This window comes from Sorex fumeus, unplaced genomic scaffold (assembly GCF_029834395.1).
Source record: "Sorex fumeus unplaced genomic scaffold, SorFum_2.1 ptg000098l, whole genome shotgun sequence".
NCBI classification, from domain to species: Eukaryota; Metazoa; Chordata; class Mammalia; order Eulipotyphla; family Soricidae; genus Sorex; species Sorex fumeus.
The window spans coordinates 64,202,151-64,220,548 of record NW_026606155.1 but is presented as its reverse complement, the minus strand read 5'-3'; the positions used below and the strand labels follow the sequence as shown (position 1 = coordinate 64,220,548).

The following is an 18,398-nucleotide window of genomic DNA, read 5'->3' as shown; positions in this document are numbered from 1 at the left end:
CTTCGCTAAACTTTTTCTGTGGAAACATGTAAGGCTAGGTAATAACGACAAAGCTAATGAAATTTAGATTTAATAACAAAATTATTTATAACGAAATCATTATAATTTTTGGTTATTTTGAATTATCTAACCTATTCTGATAAATTTGTTATCCCCACGTGGGGTGAAATTTTTAGAAAGGCATTCTTAACAGTGTCAATCTTACTAAATTATTCATAATCAGTGCAAACTTCAGAACAGCATTAAAATGAAGAACGCACGGAGAAATTATCTCCATTTGATAGTTTAACGATGGAGAATGTATTGCACTTTATTATTCAACACAAAATAATGTAGCCAACAGTAACATACAGGTACACAATTTAATATTTATTATATGCATTTTATATACATTATTTTTCAACAGTTGTAGTTTGCTAAGTCGTACAATCTTAAAAATTTGCTGATTCATAGTTTGTAAAACAAAAACCTTACAAAACTCATCAAAACCGCAACTGATCAGAAAAGTTTTTTGGAAGACTAGAAAAAATACTTTATTGTCTTAATCATGCATTACACAAACAAAATCTTTAGTTACACTATAAAATTAAGCACATCTGAAAAATAAAACAGGGGTAACTAGTCCAAACACAGATTTCTGTATCCTGATTCAACTATTTTTGTATACTATTTGTAATGCAAATAAAATTTATGCCAAATATTCTTAAACAAGATAAGTTTTGGTTGGATCATGGTAAACCAAGATATGTATCTGGGGTGGGGTAGATTACCTTGGTTTCTAACATAAACTATTATTCTTTTTTAGTCTATTTTAGACTATTCAAAGAGTTCCAAAATAGATATACAGTTTCCTTTAGCACATTAATAAAAAGGATATAAAGACCAACAAAAAGTGAAATAAATAATAGGCTATTAGCAAGATGGATAATCCTCGATAAATAAACTTGTAAATACAGTAAGATGTACAAAATATCACATAGTGATAGGATGTCAAGATTAGTTTTAAGAGTTCAACTGGAGTACTAAACTCCACTGTTTATTATTTAATACACTTAATAGTCCTTGGTTTATGAAGACAAATATGTGATGATGAAGGTGATTTAGCATCTTTATGGAAGGACTTAGCTGAGCTGTATTAGGCAAAAGAAGGAAAGAGTGGTTACACGGCAGCGGGTCAGTGAGATCTCTGTGTTTTAGAGTTTTACAATGCAGAAAAACTTCAATACAATCTTGAGCACTGTTGTGACAGGCTAATTATATAAAAAGACTTATAAAAACTAGAATTTTATCCAAACATTTTGTGCAACTAATGCTAAAATATTTTAAGTTAAATTTTCTTTCTTTTTTTTTTTTAAAGCAAAATAAGTTTAAAAGGGAATCTGTGGCATTCAACTGATTAACACAAAATCACTAAGAGATGAATAAAAAAAAAAAGCTACTCTTGGAGCTCACTTCCCCCCCACAAGAGCACCACATTCCTAACCCTAAGGCAGCACACAGAGTCCAAAACAAAAGTCTTTTTGTAAGATCAGACTCCACATTGGCTTAAAGATACCTAAAAGACAGACACACTCTCAGTTAATACCCAGTACAGGCCACAAATTCTGAAGTCCTTTTAGTTTATGTCCCACAAAATACAGTAATTACAAGTGAATTAATGAACCTGACGTTAAGATGTGATGTCCACCATTTAATGCCTGCCCCAAGTATCCTTCACCAGGTAGATCACAAGTAGTGTCATGTCAGTAACCTTTTTGATGGCAGTGATGCAGAACCCTCTTTCTGTCCAAGCAAATCAGATGTTAGGATGTAAATTTTCATTGATTCACACAAATACTTTGGCAAGGGCATCAGCCCCTGCACTGGCAATATATGCTTTTGAAGGATGAAATGCAACATCATATATTGATTCATCTAATTTCTTCCTATGTGCTGTTATTTCCTGCACACAAGTCTTGCTGTCTAAATTCCACAATCTAATTGAACAGTCATGGCCTGTAAAAGAATAAAAGTATGTTACTGAATAATAATCCTTCAAAACAGAATGTGGGCTTATAGGAAGTTCAGACTTACTTCCAGACATCAAATAGATTCCATTAGGATCTACTGCGAGACTTGTAACAGCATCCAAGTGAGCTACCATAGAATGGATCATTTTACCTAAATGAAACATAAGAAAAAAGAGTAAGTTTCTCAAAGTTCCTATCTAGAGAGATTAGAACCATAATATAACACCAACATTAAAAATAGACTATAATATACCTGATATTATAAACAAATAGCTTCAATAAACAGTTTTTAAAGAATTTTTAAAAGGATTAAATTAAAATTCTGAGAAAACACACATAAAATTTACCATTTAAACTACATGCAAGGTATAGTTCAACAGCATTTAAAGCATTCACACTGAGATGAAACTGACCATTATAATCTAGGTCAGAGCATTTTCAGCAACGAAAAGGAAATACCATTCCCATTAAAGCAATTTCTTGCTATTACCCCGAAGTCCTTAGAAACCATTACTCTGCTTTCTCTAAGAAAAAGAGGTATTATTACGGAATCTCTGGACAAGTAAAATATAATAATGCAGCTTTTCGTGTCTGTCTTTTGTCACTTATATTTTAAACGTACATTCATTATGATGAAATAATAAAGATATTCTGAATTTCAACACATAACATTCCCAGTTATACCTAAGAAAACATCTAGAGGCCAGGAAGATTGCTCAAAGGACTGGAGCACTTGCTTGCCACATGGGAGCCTGAGACTTGATTTCTTGTACCACATGGTCACCCCTAAGCTCCACTGGATATGGCCAAAAAACAAAAACAAAACATATACATCTATGTGGCATGAATTTAACAGTATTTGGAAGGTAGTAGAAAATATAATAAATCAGGTTGTCTCAATGCTTAAGATCACATGTGACCTAGAATTAAAATGAAAACAAAATGTTTCTCATTAGAAGACATAATATTTTATATAATGATAAACAAAATATATTCCTACCTAAAATTTCCAATATCGTCAAACTTTTGAATGTCAACATTTATATATTAGCAGTAAGAAAGAAGAGAGGGGTAGGAGTACATCAAGAGAAATTTCTCTGGATTTCCCCATATAATAACAAAAACAGTATTCTGAAAAATATAATTAAATGGATTATTACTGAAGATTTTGCAAGCAAGAGGGATTCAACAGTAAGCTGAGTTATTTTAAAAAAAAGATTGTGACTACAAAGCTGTGTTGCACAAATACTCTGGGAAAAGGGCAGCAACCTTGCAATGCTAATATATATATTTTGATGGGTGGAGAATGAAATACCAACTGCTGACACTGGAAAATAATAATGTCTTCCCTTTTCATTCAGTAATGAGTTTATATTAAAATGTGTTGGCTGCTCCCAATTCTCCAGAATCCTGGCTAAAATTATTTGCCATGAAGGATATAAAAAAGTGTAGTATGAGACTAGTGCCCAAAGACAATAGAAATGAGGGCCAGGAGGACTGGTCCATGGTTGGAAGCATGCCACGAGTGGTGGGGATGGAGAACTATTAGGATAAAGAAGGGACCACTATGACGATGAGAGTTGGAAATGATCACTCTGGACACGAATTTAATGCTGAAAAGGAGCTAACTTGTACTGCAAACCATAATACATAAAAGGAAGGGGAAGGAAAAAGGGAGAAGAGGGGGAAGGGAGGGGAGGGGAGAGGAAAGGGGAGTGGGGGAGAGAGAGAGAGAGAGAAGAGAGAACCACTGAGGCAGCTAGGGGTAGGGTAGTGGGAGAGAAACAGGGCACATCAGTGGTGGGAAATGTACACTGGTGAAAGGACAGGTGCTGGAACACTGCATGACTGAAACCCAACCAGGAATAACTTTGTAACTGTGTATCTCATGGTGATTCAATTAAAGAAAAATTGACATGTTTCTGATCCCTTAATGACATTCTACAATGGGGTATGAAAGAACTACATTAGGAGTACAAGTTTTAAAATTTATTTACTTTTGTAATGTGGAACCTTGTGACCTTGGACTCTGGGCTCAATGGGACCTGGGAGCAGATATCCTCTGCCTGCTTCACCCAGTCTCTGGCGACCCAGGGATCACAATTATCAGCTACCTCCTGCTGGCGCCAGATAATCTCCTCATTGGCCACCCTCCAGAACTCATGGCTGCTTCTCCCCGGGAGTATAAAAGGAGGCCCCCATAACCATGCCACCAGACACCACGCCAGGCTGTTTTCACTCGCCAGGCTGTTTTCACTCGGGGTGTCCCAGAGGGGGGAAGAATGAGAGCCCTCCCTACCCCAAGGGACCCAGCCCCAGCAGTCAACCTCACTACCCAACCCCGCCACACTCCAGGATGCCTTCCACACGCTTGGGCTGAGAGAGTATCTGGCCCAGATGGCAGAGCCTGGCAAGCTACCTGTGGCGTTTTCAATATGCCAAAAAACAGTAACAATAATGGACCTCATTCCCCTAACCCCTGAAAGAGCCTCCAATATGGCAGCATTGGGAAAGATGAGTAAGGAGAGGCTGCTAAAATCTCAGGGCTGGGATGAATGGAGACGTTACTGGCATCCGTTCGAGTAAATCAACGAACAGTGGGATGACAGTGATACAGTGATTTATTTTTGTATTTGAGTCAAAACTAGTAAGCTCAGGGGTTTGGGAGACCATGTGGTATCAGGGACTGAAGGGGGTCTCCTGCCTTCAAGAGCACTCATTCCAACCCATTGAGCTACCTCTCTCTGGCCCCAAGCTACAATTATTGACCTGAATACAAAAACTACAACTACAAATGTGCAAATAATTACTAAAAAACAAACACAAAAGTAATGTCACTTTTTGGCACACTAAACATTTATCAATTGAGTACAAAACTGAAATATCATTACAATGACCTGCTTCTCATTCACAGGAAAGAATAATTTTAGAATTACCAGTTCTCTTGAGGAACAGAAAAATCATTCAACATAGGATCTTTAATTTAGTCTAAAAGAATTTATCAGTCAGTTCTAAAATACATGTTACTCACAGAATCTCAGTATTAATATACCAGAGAATGAAATAACAATTCAAAACTGTTAATTAGGTATGAAGCATCATTAGCCTCCCATAGAATTCAAATTTATGATGACAATTTTTAAACAGGGGCCACTGATTTAGACAGTTCAATGGGTTGAGCACATGCTTTGCATGGGAGAAGCCTTGATTTTTTCTCTGGTACCATATGGTCCCCTGAACACTGGAGCTGGGAGTAGCCTCAAAGCACCACCAGATGTGGCCCCAATCCCAATCCAAAATAAATCGGTGACCCCTCAGAAGGTTTCAGGATACCCAGGACCACTCTTGGTGTTACTTAGTGACAGAATGATAATTTGGTACTGGGGCCCAATGGCTTGCTTCTTAGGGGTACTGGGCCACAAGTATGGGTGGGAGAGAGAATGTGGTGTCAAGGATCAAACTGCCAGGCATCTGCTCTACAACCTATTATTTCCCTGGCCCCTATGATAATAACTTTTGATTAACACATCTAGTTCTGACTTCTCCCCTAAGAATGAACCTTCATCTCCTAAACTTTATCCCTCAATCTAACATTAAGAGAATTTTTTTTTACCCAGCTTTTTGGTCCACACCTAGCAGTGCCTGGAATTCAACCAGGCTTGGCAGCAAGAAAGGCAAGGGTCTATCTGTACCATCTCTCCAGCACCTTTTCATCCAAATCGTAGATCTATCCATTTCTTTAAGGCTACTGTATTTTACCACGCCTAACTTTAGTCCCTTTGCCCATATACTGAACTAACCATCACTCTGATAAAGTCAACTTAGAGCTAACCCTCTCTATATAACTATGAAGTCACTGAAAAATTACTGACCCCTTCAGAATGAACCATGTGCAGCAAAGTGTGATACCTAACCAAGCTGGATGCGGGGCTTCTGCTCTCTCCTGAAATTAGGAACCCACATTTTCACGAACATATTCTTGCAGCTTTTTGAACTTAACTTTTCCCCATGTAACTGAGGTAATAGACAAATGTAGTCAATAGTTCTCCTCTCCTTACCATCTTAAGCCCTTTAGGTAATCAATATTATGGGTGAGCTTCCATAAAATGAAAAGAAACAGGCTGATGTAATCAGGAAGATTCTGGCAGAGAAGGGCATATTGGTTTGAATCACAACTCTACCTTTTTTTCTGCTGCATACTACTACAAAAATTTTTTTCAAGTCTTTTATTTCCTACAAAATGGAGATAATAGCACTAAATCTGTGGGGCTTAGCATTGAAACTACTGGCCCAGTTGGCTAAATATCACCAAGAGTGATTGTTAGACCCACTAAGTACCACTTGGGAATCTCCTTACCAAAATTAGCAATAATAGTAAAAAGTCACCAACAACAGTATTTATGGGAATATTCTAACTATATTTAAAGGGCCATCAACTTTAAGAATTTCTTTGAAAACAATGTATCTGAACATAGGTTCCATTATTTGTAATTATTACATAGACTAAGAAGTAATTTTATACGATATTCAAACAAAACACCAGAGTTATCTTCTATTCACTAAATGAAAGGATTTGTATTTAACATTAACTTTTGTATTTAACTATATTATATACATTAAGGATAAAACAGCATAATATACTTTAAAACAAAAATTAGTTCAAATGGTTTAACTTATTCAAGTTAGGCTATAATTACCATACATTATATAAATAGCTTTTTCAACCACTTTAAACTTATACTATTAATGTTATCTGAAAAGTTAACTGAAAATCCTTACCCGATTTATTGTCAAAAAATTTGATGTGTCTATCTTCATGAGCAGTTATTGTGACAGGAAGTGTGGGATGACTTACTACTCTGTTAATATGATTACTGGATTGTAAACCTGCAGAGGGAAGAAACAGTCATTAAATGTCAAGCCTTTAGTTAGAAGTTGCATTGATGGACTTTTAATTTTAAAGTCTTATCAAAATATAGCAAAATAAAATTAAAATGTAAGCTTGTGGGGCTTCTGAGAATAACTTAGTGGAAAGAGGCACAAAACTTAGTGGAAAGAGTACAAACCTTGGCACATATGCAAGGTCCTGAGTGAACCCTGGTACCACATTGGGTCCTTTTACTAAAAGAAACCAGAGCTGCACAGAGAAAATGCTGTTACTAGACCTGATGTACAAAAATGCCTCAAAATAAAAGATAAACCTATCTTGTGTTCTAGGTTCATACTAGAAAGTTAGAAAGTAAGGTTAGCAAAAGGACTCAGGAGACAACCTGAATAAAATACAACTGAACAAAAATAAAACAATCTGAGCAGCAATAAAAATAATTCCTGCAATAGATTGAGACATGTCAAATACATTTGTATCCCAAAGAAACTATGTTGATACTAAAACAATCACTGTCACTGTCCTCCTGTTGTTCATCGATTTGATCGAGCGGGCCCAGTAACGTCTCCATTGGAGACTTTGTTGTTACTGTGTTTGGCATATCGAATACATCACGGGGAGCTTGCCAGGCTCTGCCGTGCGGGCAAGATACTCTCGGTAGCTTGCCGGGCTTTCCGAGAGGGGCAGAGGAATCGAACTCGGGTCGGCCATGTTGGCTGCCTGCAAGGCAAATGCCCTACCGCTGTGCTATACTAAAACAATCACCCCCCCCCCAAAAAAATAAACTAGAATAGGAAATCATTTCCATATTAAAAAAGCTAGTAAGTTAGGGGTAGAAGAGACAATACAGTGAGGTGTTTGGGTGTTTGCCTTGCAGTTGGCCAATATGAGTTCAATCCCCTGCACCCCATCAAAAATTCTGAGCCCTGCCAGGAGTGATCCCTGAATGTAGAGCCAGGAGTAAGTTCTGCGCACCAGGTAAAGCCACTCTCCCCTCCCCATCCCTCACCAAAAAAAAAAAAGGAACACAAAAAACCCCTAGACTGTAAAAGGGAGAAAAATCATGTATCTTACTTTCCTTCAAAAATCACTAATTTTGGTACTACATGGAAAGTATCATGTTAAGTGAAATGAGTCAGAAAGAGAGGGATAGACATAAAGATTGCATTTATCTGGGGAACATAAAGTAACAAAATAGGAGACTAACACCCAAGAATGGCCGAGATTAGTACCAGGAACTTTGCTCCATAGCTTGGAAGCCAGCCACACATGCTAGGGGAAAAGGCAGCTCAGATAGAGAAGGGAGCACCAAATAAAGGGTGTTGGGAGGATCCTTCCAGGATGGGAGAAGCATGCTGAAAGTAGACTATAGACCAAACATGATTGCCACTCAATGCCTGTCTTGCAAACCACAGGACCCAAAAGGAGAGAGAGAGAACAAAAGAGAATGCCCTGCCACAGAGGCAGGGTGGTATGGAGGGAATGGGGGGGTGGGGGTGGGAGGGATACTGGGATCCGTGGTGGTAGAAAATGGGCACTGGTGGAGGGATGGGTACTTGATCATTGTATAACTGAAACCCAAGCACAAAAATTTGTAAGTCTACAACTGTACCTCACAGTGTTTCACTAATAAGAATTTAAAAAAAAAATTTCACTAATTTTAAGGTAATCGAATTACTGGTGAGTGATATCCCTTTTTATATAAATATTCTTGCTACATGGAGATGGAACGATACAATCAAAGCATCCTTAAAAAAATCATAAAATCAGGACAATGTTAGATTCAGAGTTTGTGCATGTACACATATGCGCTCGGGGGTGCATGTGCGTGCATACTCACACTCCCCTGCAAACACAGACACACACAGGCAATTTTTTTTTTCTGATGTTAACAAATCACTAGTCTTGCTAAAAACATATTTAAAAAATTTTAAGTAGAGGGCTACAGTGATAGTCCAGTGGGGAGGGTGTTAGCCTTATATGCAGGAGACCTGAGTTCGATCCCTCGCATCTCATATGGTCCCCCAAGCAATGCCAGGAGTAATTCCTGAGCACAGAGCCAGGAGTAACACCTGAGCACCGCCGGGTGTGACCCAAAAAACAAAACAAAAGAAGAAATTGCTTAAAAATAATAAGAGAAAAACACTGAGTGCAAGTTTCTAATTTTTTCCACCCTAACTTCAGTTAAAATGAAAATAGGAGCCAGAGGCCAGAGAGACAGCCTTAATTGATAAGTGCATCCAGAAGCCCCGATTAGAGCCTTGGTACCACATGGTCTCTTAAGCACCACTGGAAGTGACTTCCAGCACTGCAGAGTATGGCCCCAAAGAGAATTCAACTATTCTGTAATCATCTTCATTTACGTTTCATGGAAACTTACCAGAATCTGCCTGTGATGAAAGCATCAGTAATGACTGTGATGTTTCTAAGTCGTAAATGACTGTGTTACCAGTGCTGTAAGAGGTCACCATATGAGCTGGATCACAGCCTATAAAGTCAACTGAAGTTGGTATCCCATGCTCTGAAACAAAGAGAAAACAGTGTAAGGACAGCAATTAAAAATATCCACATTAGATGCCACAGAGATGCCTTTGACCCCATACCAGGCTGTCCCATCCCTGGTGCCCCTGAGTGGGGCAGGCAAGTCCCTTACCACGCCCCAACAGAATCCTGGCAGCCAAAAACCTCCAGAACCCAATGTCGCCATGCTCATAGCTGATCTCCATAGGCTTGGAACAAGCCTCACCGATGAGAATGAATCTGCTGAAAAACTTAGGCATGCATGTTTTGTGACTGAAATCTCTAGGCTCTCACAGAGTGAGGAATGGTGACCTTCCCCCATCTCTGTGCTTCCCAGAGCCTGGCAATCATGCCCACAAACTGCCTGGTATCATATAAGCTCTTTAATGGCCATGATCCAGAGAATCAAAGATAAATATTGGAAGTTAAACAACACGCTGTAGAGATGGCTCCACACCCCAACGTCAGTATCCAGTTAAAAAGTTAACTCTAGCTGTATCACCCTATTTAAAATTTTAGAATTCCTGGAGCAACATCTCATACTCTGCCCCACCGACGTACAAAGAGTAGCACATCATATTTGATGGGGTATAATGTAGAAGGCAAATTTCGATTGAAAAAATATATATACATGCTTATGTGTGCATATGTATATATATGTGTGTGTGTGTGTGTGTGTGTGTGTGTGTATAAGCACACAGGGGCAACCTGTAACAACATATTCATAATCTCTTATACAAAGGCTTAATGGCTCCAGGGTGAGATAGAGCACTCTTCACACACTTTTTTGGATCTTTTTCAGTGGATTATTCATAACAAGCAATACAAAATAGCTTACTTAGTACATGCTTTTGAGGCAGGTTTGAGTGGTCATGGGAAAATTCAAAATAATGGTGGTGGTATGGTGTAATGATGTCAGGATTAGTGTTGGAATAGTGAATGTAATAAATTATTGTGAACAACGTTTTGTTGTTCACAAAGTCCACAGACATTCTAGACTCTCCTACATTAAAATATATATAAATTTAAAAATAATAAAAATAAAAATATCCACTTTAGAGGAAAAGAAGAGAGCTCAAACATGTGAAGGCTCTGAATTTGATTTCTGACACTGTCATGCCTTCCCTCATCCCCACTCCAGCTCTGCTGTATATAGTCCTGAGGAGCCTCTGAGCATCCTTAGCCATGTAGGCAAAGCTCTTAAAGACGACACTGCTACATAAAAGTTACTTGTTTCTCTCTCTCTCTCTCTCTCTCTCTCTCTCTCTCTCTCTCTCTCTCTCTCAATCTCTCTCTCTCTCTCTCTCTCCCTCCCTCCCTCCCTCTGTTTTTGGGCTACACCTGGCAATTTCAGAGCTTGCTCCTTACTCCTTACTCTGCACTCAGTAATCACTCCTGGAGATATTCATGGGTACCATATGGGATACCGGGGATCAAACCTGGTTGGTGGGCCACATGCAAGGAATGTGCCCTACCCACTCTGTCTCTCCAGCCCCCATACATTTCCTTTTAAGACGAAAAACAACCCATTTGAGTCTTTTGACCCCCTTGCAAACAGTATTTTTCTTTTTTGTTTTTGGCTTTATTTGTAAGCACTCAAGTTGTACCGCAGTTCTGTACTCAAGATCAGTCCTGGTGGTGCTCAGGGAACAACTGTATGCAATAACGAATTGAAACAGGCTGGCCGTGTGCAAAGCAAGCACCTTATGTGCTGTACTAACCCTCTGGCCCACAAATTAATTAGCACTCTCAAATCAATGTCTTGGGATACTATTCAACTGAGATCTGTGAGCCTCATAAGTAACTAAGTCAAATTTTGGATGTAAGCAAATGAAACTTCGGTGGGGATATGGCTTAAGTGGTAAAACATAAGCCAGGCTCTGAGCTGGAATGCCAGCCACTGGGCCCCACCTCCAGCAGGAAGCAGCCCTGGGACTCCAAACACTGCCAGGTGTGGCTTTTGTTTCTAACATAAATAAATAAAAATCAGCCACATGGATGTTAGACCAGACTTGTGCAGTACTTTCGTAAAGTGCCCTGAGCAGCGATTTCTCTTTGACATATTATATTTGGGACTGGAGGAATAGTACAGGCTTGGGTACTTGTCTGGCATGCGGCCAACCTGAGTTAACCCCCCAACATCCCATATCATTTTTGGTGCATGGCCAGGACTAACTCCTGAGATCAGAGCCAGGAGTAACTGTTGAGCATCAATAAATGTGGGCACTCCCCCCAAAAATAAATTCAACTGACCAGATCAATGCACAAATAGGTGAGTCCTAAGCTAACCAATTACCTGGATGAAAGAAGAAACAACTTCAAAATGTGAATTTTTACTTCAAAAGTCTGGGTAATCAAAACATTAGTTACTTCTGGTTCTGTGCTCAAGGATGACTCCCGGGCTCAAAGGACTAGATGGAGTTCAAGGTCAAACCGCATGCAAGACAAACACCCTATTCTCTGTACTATAGCCCCGGCCCCTTGAAACATTTCATAATAAAAACAAATGATCTAACTTTTAAAAATATTGAATAATTTGGAAAATAGGAATATAATTATGTACATATATTCATGCAAATACACATCACCACAGATATATTAAAGCATTGAGAGAAAAGGGTCTGAAATCACACAAATAACCAATTTTAATTCCCTAGTCAAAGATTATAGTGGACCACCTCTTCAATAAGTGTGTCAATGCAGTTTACGGACAATACTAGTTGGAATCTATAATTCCTTCAATCTTGTGAGCAGTTGTTTGCAGAAAGTGGAGGGCCTCAAAGTAGCTTGATTTGTCTTCCCCCATCTTACAAACATTTAACATGTAACTTTTCTTTTTCAAATAGAACATGTTTCATAGGTTAGAGCTACAAAGCAGAGCAGGTTAGGTGCTTGCCTTGCACAAGGCCAATATGGGTTCGACTCCAGGTACCACATATGGTTGCCCAAGCTTCATCAAGTGATATCTGATGTGTTGAAAAGTTGTATGACTGAAACCCAATTATAAATAACATTGTAACTGTGTATATCACGGTGACTCAATAAAAAGAAGAAAAGGGGGGGGGGGAGACAGTAATCCCTGAGTGCAGAGCCAGAAGAAAGTCCTAAGCAACAGTTATGGCCCCCCTAAAACAAAAATAAACAAATAAATAAAAACATGTTTATGGAAAAGGTCAAAATTCTTTTTTTTGCAAGAATAAACTTGCAAAGTGTTTTTCTTGTTTATTAAAAAAAAAAAAGACCTTGGGGCTGGAGTGATAGCACAGTGGGTAGGACGTTTGCCTTGTACGCAGCCAACATGGTCAACACAGGTTTGATTCCCAGCACCCCATATGGTCCCCTGAGCACCGCCAGGAGCAATTCCTAAGTGCATGAGCCAGGAGTAACCCCTGAGCATCGCCAAAAAAAAAGCAAAAAAAAACAAAACAAAAAAACCGAGGCAAAAAAGATTAACATAAACTTTGTAAAACTGTTTTAATGAATCTCCTAGAGCAGCAAAAAGAAATCCAGTGCTTTGCATTTTTAGTTTCCAATTTTTAAAAAAAGAGGGAGCAAAAAAAAAAGTAAGTCCTTTTCTGAAAGGCAAAATTTACTTACCCTTGTTCCCATTGTATGTGCAAATACATGGCAATTTTTCCTGTGGGTTCCATAACCTAACAGTGCCATCTGCTGAACAAGACAGTAATTGATTTTTTGTGCCACTATAGGCAAGACCCCAGACAGCATCTGTATGAGCAACTAAAGTGCCAGCTAGAACATTTGGCTCTGGGGGGGAAAAAAAAAAAATTAGCTGAAAAAAAATTTTGAAAGAAACATTAATAACAATTTACCAATTAATAAGTGTTTAATAACAATCCAATTTAATAACAATTTAACAATAACAACTGAATAGAAATCAAAGTATATATTACACAATCTTTAAATGGCACTGCAGTCAGATATGTATAAGCACCGCAAACAGGGGTATGAACTAAGTGAGTACTAAGTGAATAATTCCTGAGAGCAGAGCTAGGAATAAATCTTGAGCACCACTGGGTGTGGCCTAAAACAACCAAAGATGTGTGAGCACAATAGCAAAGAAATGCAACCCCTGGAGAACATGTGTACAAGTACTAAACTAAAGAGTGCAAAACTTGGTGAGTAATACGGTCATGGGTGTGAGCAACTTGACCTTAGGTATAACCACCACAAATTTGTGTGCAACCCCTACTGTAACAACATCAGTAACTATGAGGAGATTAAAAAAAGAAATGCCCTTTAATTCCTTTTAAATGAGCCAACCATAAAATAGAAAACTATTCAGTCATTTTCATACTAACATTCACTTAAAAAATATTACAATTAATGTCCTCGTAAATATTTCTGAAAACGTGTAAGAATTTCTGTTAGATTTCTGAAAGTGGTATTTTGGATTTTTTGAACAAATGTTTTTAGGATTGGGGGCAGGGGACAGGAGGTTGTGGTTTGGCAGCCACACAAAGCAGTGCTCATGAATCAATCCTGGTGGGGCTCAGGGAACCACAGTGATGTTAGGAATCAAACCAGGGACATCTGTATGCAAGACAAGCAAGGTAATCCCTGTACTTTCTCTCTAGCCCTCAAAATTCTGTTTTCTTAAAAAGTTTGGGGGAGGGCTGGAAAGAGAGCACAGCAGGTAGGGCGTTTGCCTTGCACACGGCTGAACCAGGTTTGATTCCCAGCATCCCATATGGTCCCCTGAGCACCGCTAGGAGTAATTCCTGAGTGCAGAACCAGGAGAAACCCCTGTGCAACGCCGGGTTGTGACCCAAAAAGTAAAATAAATAAATAGCACTGTCCTCCCATTGTTCATCAATTTGCTCAAGCGAGCGGGCACCAGTAACATATCACAACAAATTGTGAGACTTGTTTTTACTGTTTTTGGTATATTGAATACGGTCACAGGTAGCTTGCCAGGCTTTGCCGTGCGGGCGAGATACTCTCGGTAGCTTGCCAGGCTCTCCGAGAGGGGCGGAGGAATCGAACTCGGGTCGGCCATGTTGGCTGCGTGCAAGGCAAACGCCCTACCCACTGTGCTATTGCTCCAGCCCATTAAATAAATATAAATAAATAAATTAAAAGTTTGGGGCAAGCAGGGAATCAAGCCTCTCACATATACACAGCAAATGCTCTAACTGTTGAGTCATATTCACAACTCTCACTTGTTTTTTTTGGTAGCACTGTAGCACTGTCCTCCCGTTGTTTATCGATTTGCTCGAGTGGGCCCAATAACGTCTCTCCATTGTGAGACTTGTTACTGTGTTTGGCGTATCGAATACGGTACAGGTAGCATGCTAGGCTTTGCTGTGCAGGCGAGATACTCTTGGTAGCTTGCCAGGCTCTCCAAGAGTAAATTAAAAAAACTTTTGTCCTCAAAGTGCTATACTCATTTTACTAATGAGCATCTTCCACTAAATATTTTCAAACTACATAGCAGTGTCCTCCCATTGTTCATCAATTTTCTTGAGCGGGCACCAGTAATGTCTCCATTGTGAGACTTGTTACTGTGTTTGGCATATTGAATACGTCACGGGTAGCTTGCCAGGCTTTGCCGTGTGGGCATGATACTCTTGGCAGCTTGCCAGGCTCTCCAAGAGGGGCGGAGGAATCGAACCTGGGTTGGCCAAACTACATAAACTATTTCTTTTTGTTTTGAGGCCATGCCAGCACTATTCAGGGGTCACTTCTGGCATGGTGGTTATAGGGAAGCACGCAGTTCTGGGAGCAAACCCAGAATTCCAGTATGCAAAGCATATGCACCATAGTCCTTTGCACTATCTCCCTATCTTCATCCCTGTCGCCCTTTGTTGATGATGATGATGACAGTATTGCCACATGCCTGTCTGTGGTGGCTGCACATCTTGCTGCAATATTCACTAGGCATGGGCATCGGACTGAAGTGCTCATACATTTGATGGTGGTGCCCACCATGGCTCTCACATTTAGTTGGGGCACTGAAGTTGTGGCTGTGGTGTTCATCAGGAGTCACTATGGTGCTCACACACCTTGTCATCAGGCACTTGATCATTGGCTGTGTTGCTGACAAATATGGTTACACTTGCCTAGGTCATACTCCTTTTTGTGGGGTGGCTGCAGTGAGGTCAGAAACTGTAGTGCCCAGAATGTGTAGACAGCAGAGTATCAGGCTCAATTAAGAGAACGGCCAGGTCCATGCTTTGTACATATTGGGCACCAATGATTTGGACTCATCATCATACATTTGCAAGGGAGATGATCTAAGCCACTGAACTATTCTTCTGGTTAAAAACTATATCTTAAGTTTGAATTTTTGGGGGTTGGAGCCATAGTACAGCAGCCTAGGTTGGATCCCCAGTGTCCGGTAAGGTCCCCAGGGCCTGCCAGGAATGACTCCTAAGTGCAGAGAAAGGAATAGCCCCAGAGCACCTCCAGGTTTGGACCAAAACAAAATCAAAAAAAGTCTGATCTTTTTCTTCCCTTACATCAATTTATTTTTTGTAATTAGGACCAAAGTTAAAGGTTTAATAGGTTTCTTGGGGACACCAGAAAGCAAATGCCAATTCATAAACCATTGATGCAATGTGATTTTTTTTAAAACAAAATAAAATGTTAACAGACATAAGAACTAAATGAGAGAACAAAAAGATGTTTAATAATGACAATATTTTACGCTATTACTTTTTTCAGCTCCATTACCTAAAGCAAAAAACAAAACCCCATGTTGGGGAGCCTTTTACTTACCATATGTATCGTAAGGATCTACATTAGGGCTAGGCATATTCCACCACTGAATGGTTGCATCAATACCACCACTAAAACACTGTTCTCCATTAGAACTAATAGCTAATGACAGAACTGGACCACTGTAACAGAAAAATGAGAAAAGTAATTCATAAATCCTAAGAAGAAACTCAACCTCTTAGCCTCTAAATTTTTGTAATATCTAAAAATTGTATCTAAACAAACATTTGAAGAACACTAATTAATCTCAATAATTACTAAACAAATTAATACTCAACTACCAATTTTAAAATGTAAAACATAAGAATTATATTGTTTATAATTGATAAATAGCTAGCAACTATGATATTAAGTAATAATTTAATAGAACTTACATATGGGCCCTAAATGTGTAGATAGGCTCTACATCTAAAGAGGCACTCCTAAAGAAAGAGGGAAAAAAGTTAAACAACCAGAAACCACAGGCTGACATAAAATCAGTGTGTAAAATATATGGAATCATAAATAAAAATAAATCTGCAAATTTGGAAGGAATAAATATAGGCTAATATTGAAATACTTGCTTTTTGGCAGGAACTGTTTTTTGCAAGTTCCATAGTTTTAGAGTATGGTCCTCAGAGGCAGTAACCAGCACAGGTTCTACAGGATGAAATGCTAATGCCCGGACTCCATCAAAATGGCTACGTAGTGTGTATTTGGGGTTCCATGTCTTTCGAAAGGCATCTTTATTGGCAGGCAACTAAAAAAGAAAGAGTACAATATTTAGTGGTAAAAGGAATAAGCTGATAGACCAGTGGAGTTTTTAGGAGTGCTTAAAACACACTTGAAGTGCTTTGGTAAAAAGTCCAGTGGAAATTTAATGTACCTTAAAAATCTTTTCAACAAATCTTTTATCACTTAATAAAAATTGTTAATTGTATCACTTTTTTAAATACTAAGGTCAAACATGTCATTTTACCTATTTAAGCTAAACCAAAAGGTCCTCTAAAATGTCAGAGAGTAGCAAAAAAAAGTACTATGGTATAAAATCTTACATGGAAACAGTAAGATTTACATAAATTCTCTAAAAAATCCAAGTGCACCATTCTAACAGTACAACTGCCATTAAAAAAAAATAGTAAAAACATTAGTACCAAAGGTGGGCTTCTCCACCTTTGGCGAAGCGGCACTCTCCATTGAGCGTGTTACTCTACTCTCTCCCACTTTCTCTCCCTCCTCCCCTTCAAAACCTCCAAATAAAATCTGGTACAGGCTGGAGTAATAGCACTGCGGGTAGAGCATTTGCCTTGCACACAGACTATCCGGGTTCAATTCCCAGCATCCCATATGGTCCCCCGAGCACTGCCAGCAGGAATAATTCCTGAGTGCATGAGCAAGCAGTAACCCTGTGCATCACTGGGTGTGATCCAAAAAGCAAAAAAAAAAGATAAAAAAAATTAGTAAGTGGGCTTCTCTGCCTTTGGGGAAGCCAGCACTCTCTATTGAGCGCATTACTCTCTACTCTCTCTCACTTTCTCTCCCTCCTCCCCTTCAAAACCTCCAAATAAAATTTGCTTTACTTCCAAAAAAAAAAAATTAGCATGTGAAAATTTTCAAGATAAGGTACTTTCCAAAAGTGTGAACTAAAGATAATTTAAGAATATTTTACTCCCATTTTCATTAATGTTGATACTAGTCAGAGGTTAATTGTTTTTTAACCTTCATTTCTCCTTCTGTATATATAAGCTATGAAATCATTTTCAAATAAAAACTTAACATTTAATTACTTGTTATTTTAAAAATATTACTAAGTATAATCCAGCTTAAAGCTGATGTCTCTAAAAAGTATACTTACACAAGTATAAGTATGGGGGAAAAAAGTATTTGCTATAAAAGGAAAAAAGAGGGGGAGGGATACTGGGGACATTGGTGATGGAAAATGTACACTGGTGAAGGGATGGGTGTTCAATCACTGTATGACTGAAACTCAAATATGACAGTTTTGTAACAGTAAAAAAATGATAATGAAATATTTCCCTCCTCCCCCAAAAAGAAAAAAAAAACTGATGTGCTGAAAATCTAATTCATTACTACAGACATCTTAATGTATAGTTTACTGTCAATTGAGTGCTGTATGCAAAATTTAATGCAAGACCAGCTTTACCTCTACACTGTCCTTCCCACCTTCCCTTTCCATCCACATCTCATCTCCCAAGGACTAAGTATTACAGAAATGATATACTAACTTTAACTTTATCCTTTAAAAA

At 38.7% G+C, this 18,398-nt stretch overlaps 1 protein-coding gene across 1 annotated transcript in view; it reads right to left on the bottom strand.

Moving 5' to 3' along the window:
• Positions 1-348: 348 nt before the first annotated feature.
• The window catches only part of STRN3 (striatin 3), a 75,092-nt gene continuing 57,042 nt past the window's right edge, over positions 349-18,398 (bottom strand). Inside the window, exons 9-16 of the mRNA XM_056133422.1 lie at positions 16,716-16,891; positions 16,527-16,574; positions 16,153-16,274; positions 13,012-13,179; positions 9,275-9,415; positions 6,789-6,896; positions 2,074-2,160; positions 349-1,995 (exon numbers count right to left, since the gene is read on the bottom strand). Coding sequence (XP_055989397.1) covers positions 1,826-1,995; positions 2,074-2,160; positions 6,789-6,896; positions 9,275-9,415; positions 13,012-13,179; positions 16,153-16,274; positions 16,527-16,574; positions 16,716-16,891 — 1,020 coding nt within the window. The 3' untranslated portion in view covers positions 349-1,825. The remainder of the gene's footprint in view (positions 1,996-2,073; positions 2,161-6,788; positions 6,897-9,274; positions 9,416-13,011; positions 13,180-16,152; positions 16,275-16,526; positions 16,575-16,715; positions 16,892-18,398) is intronic.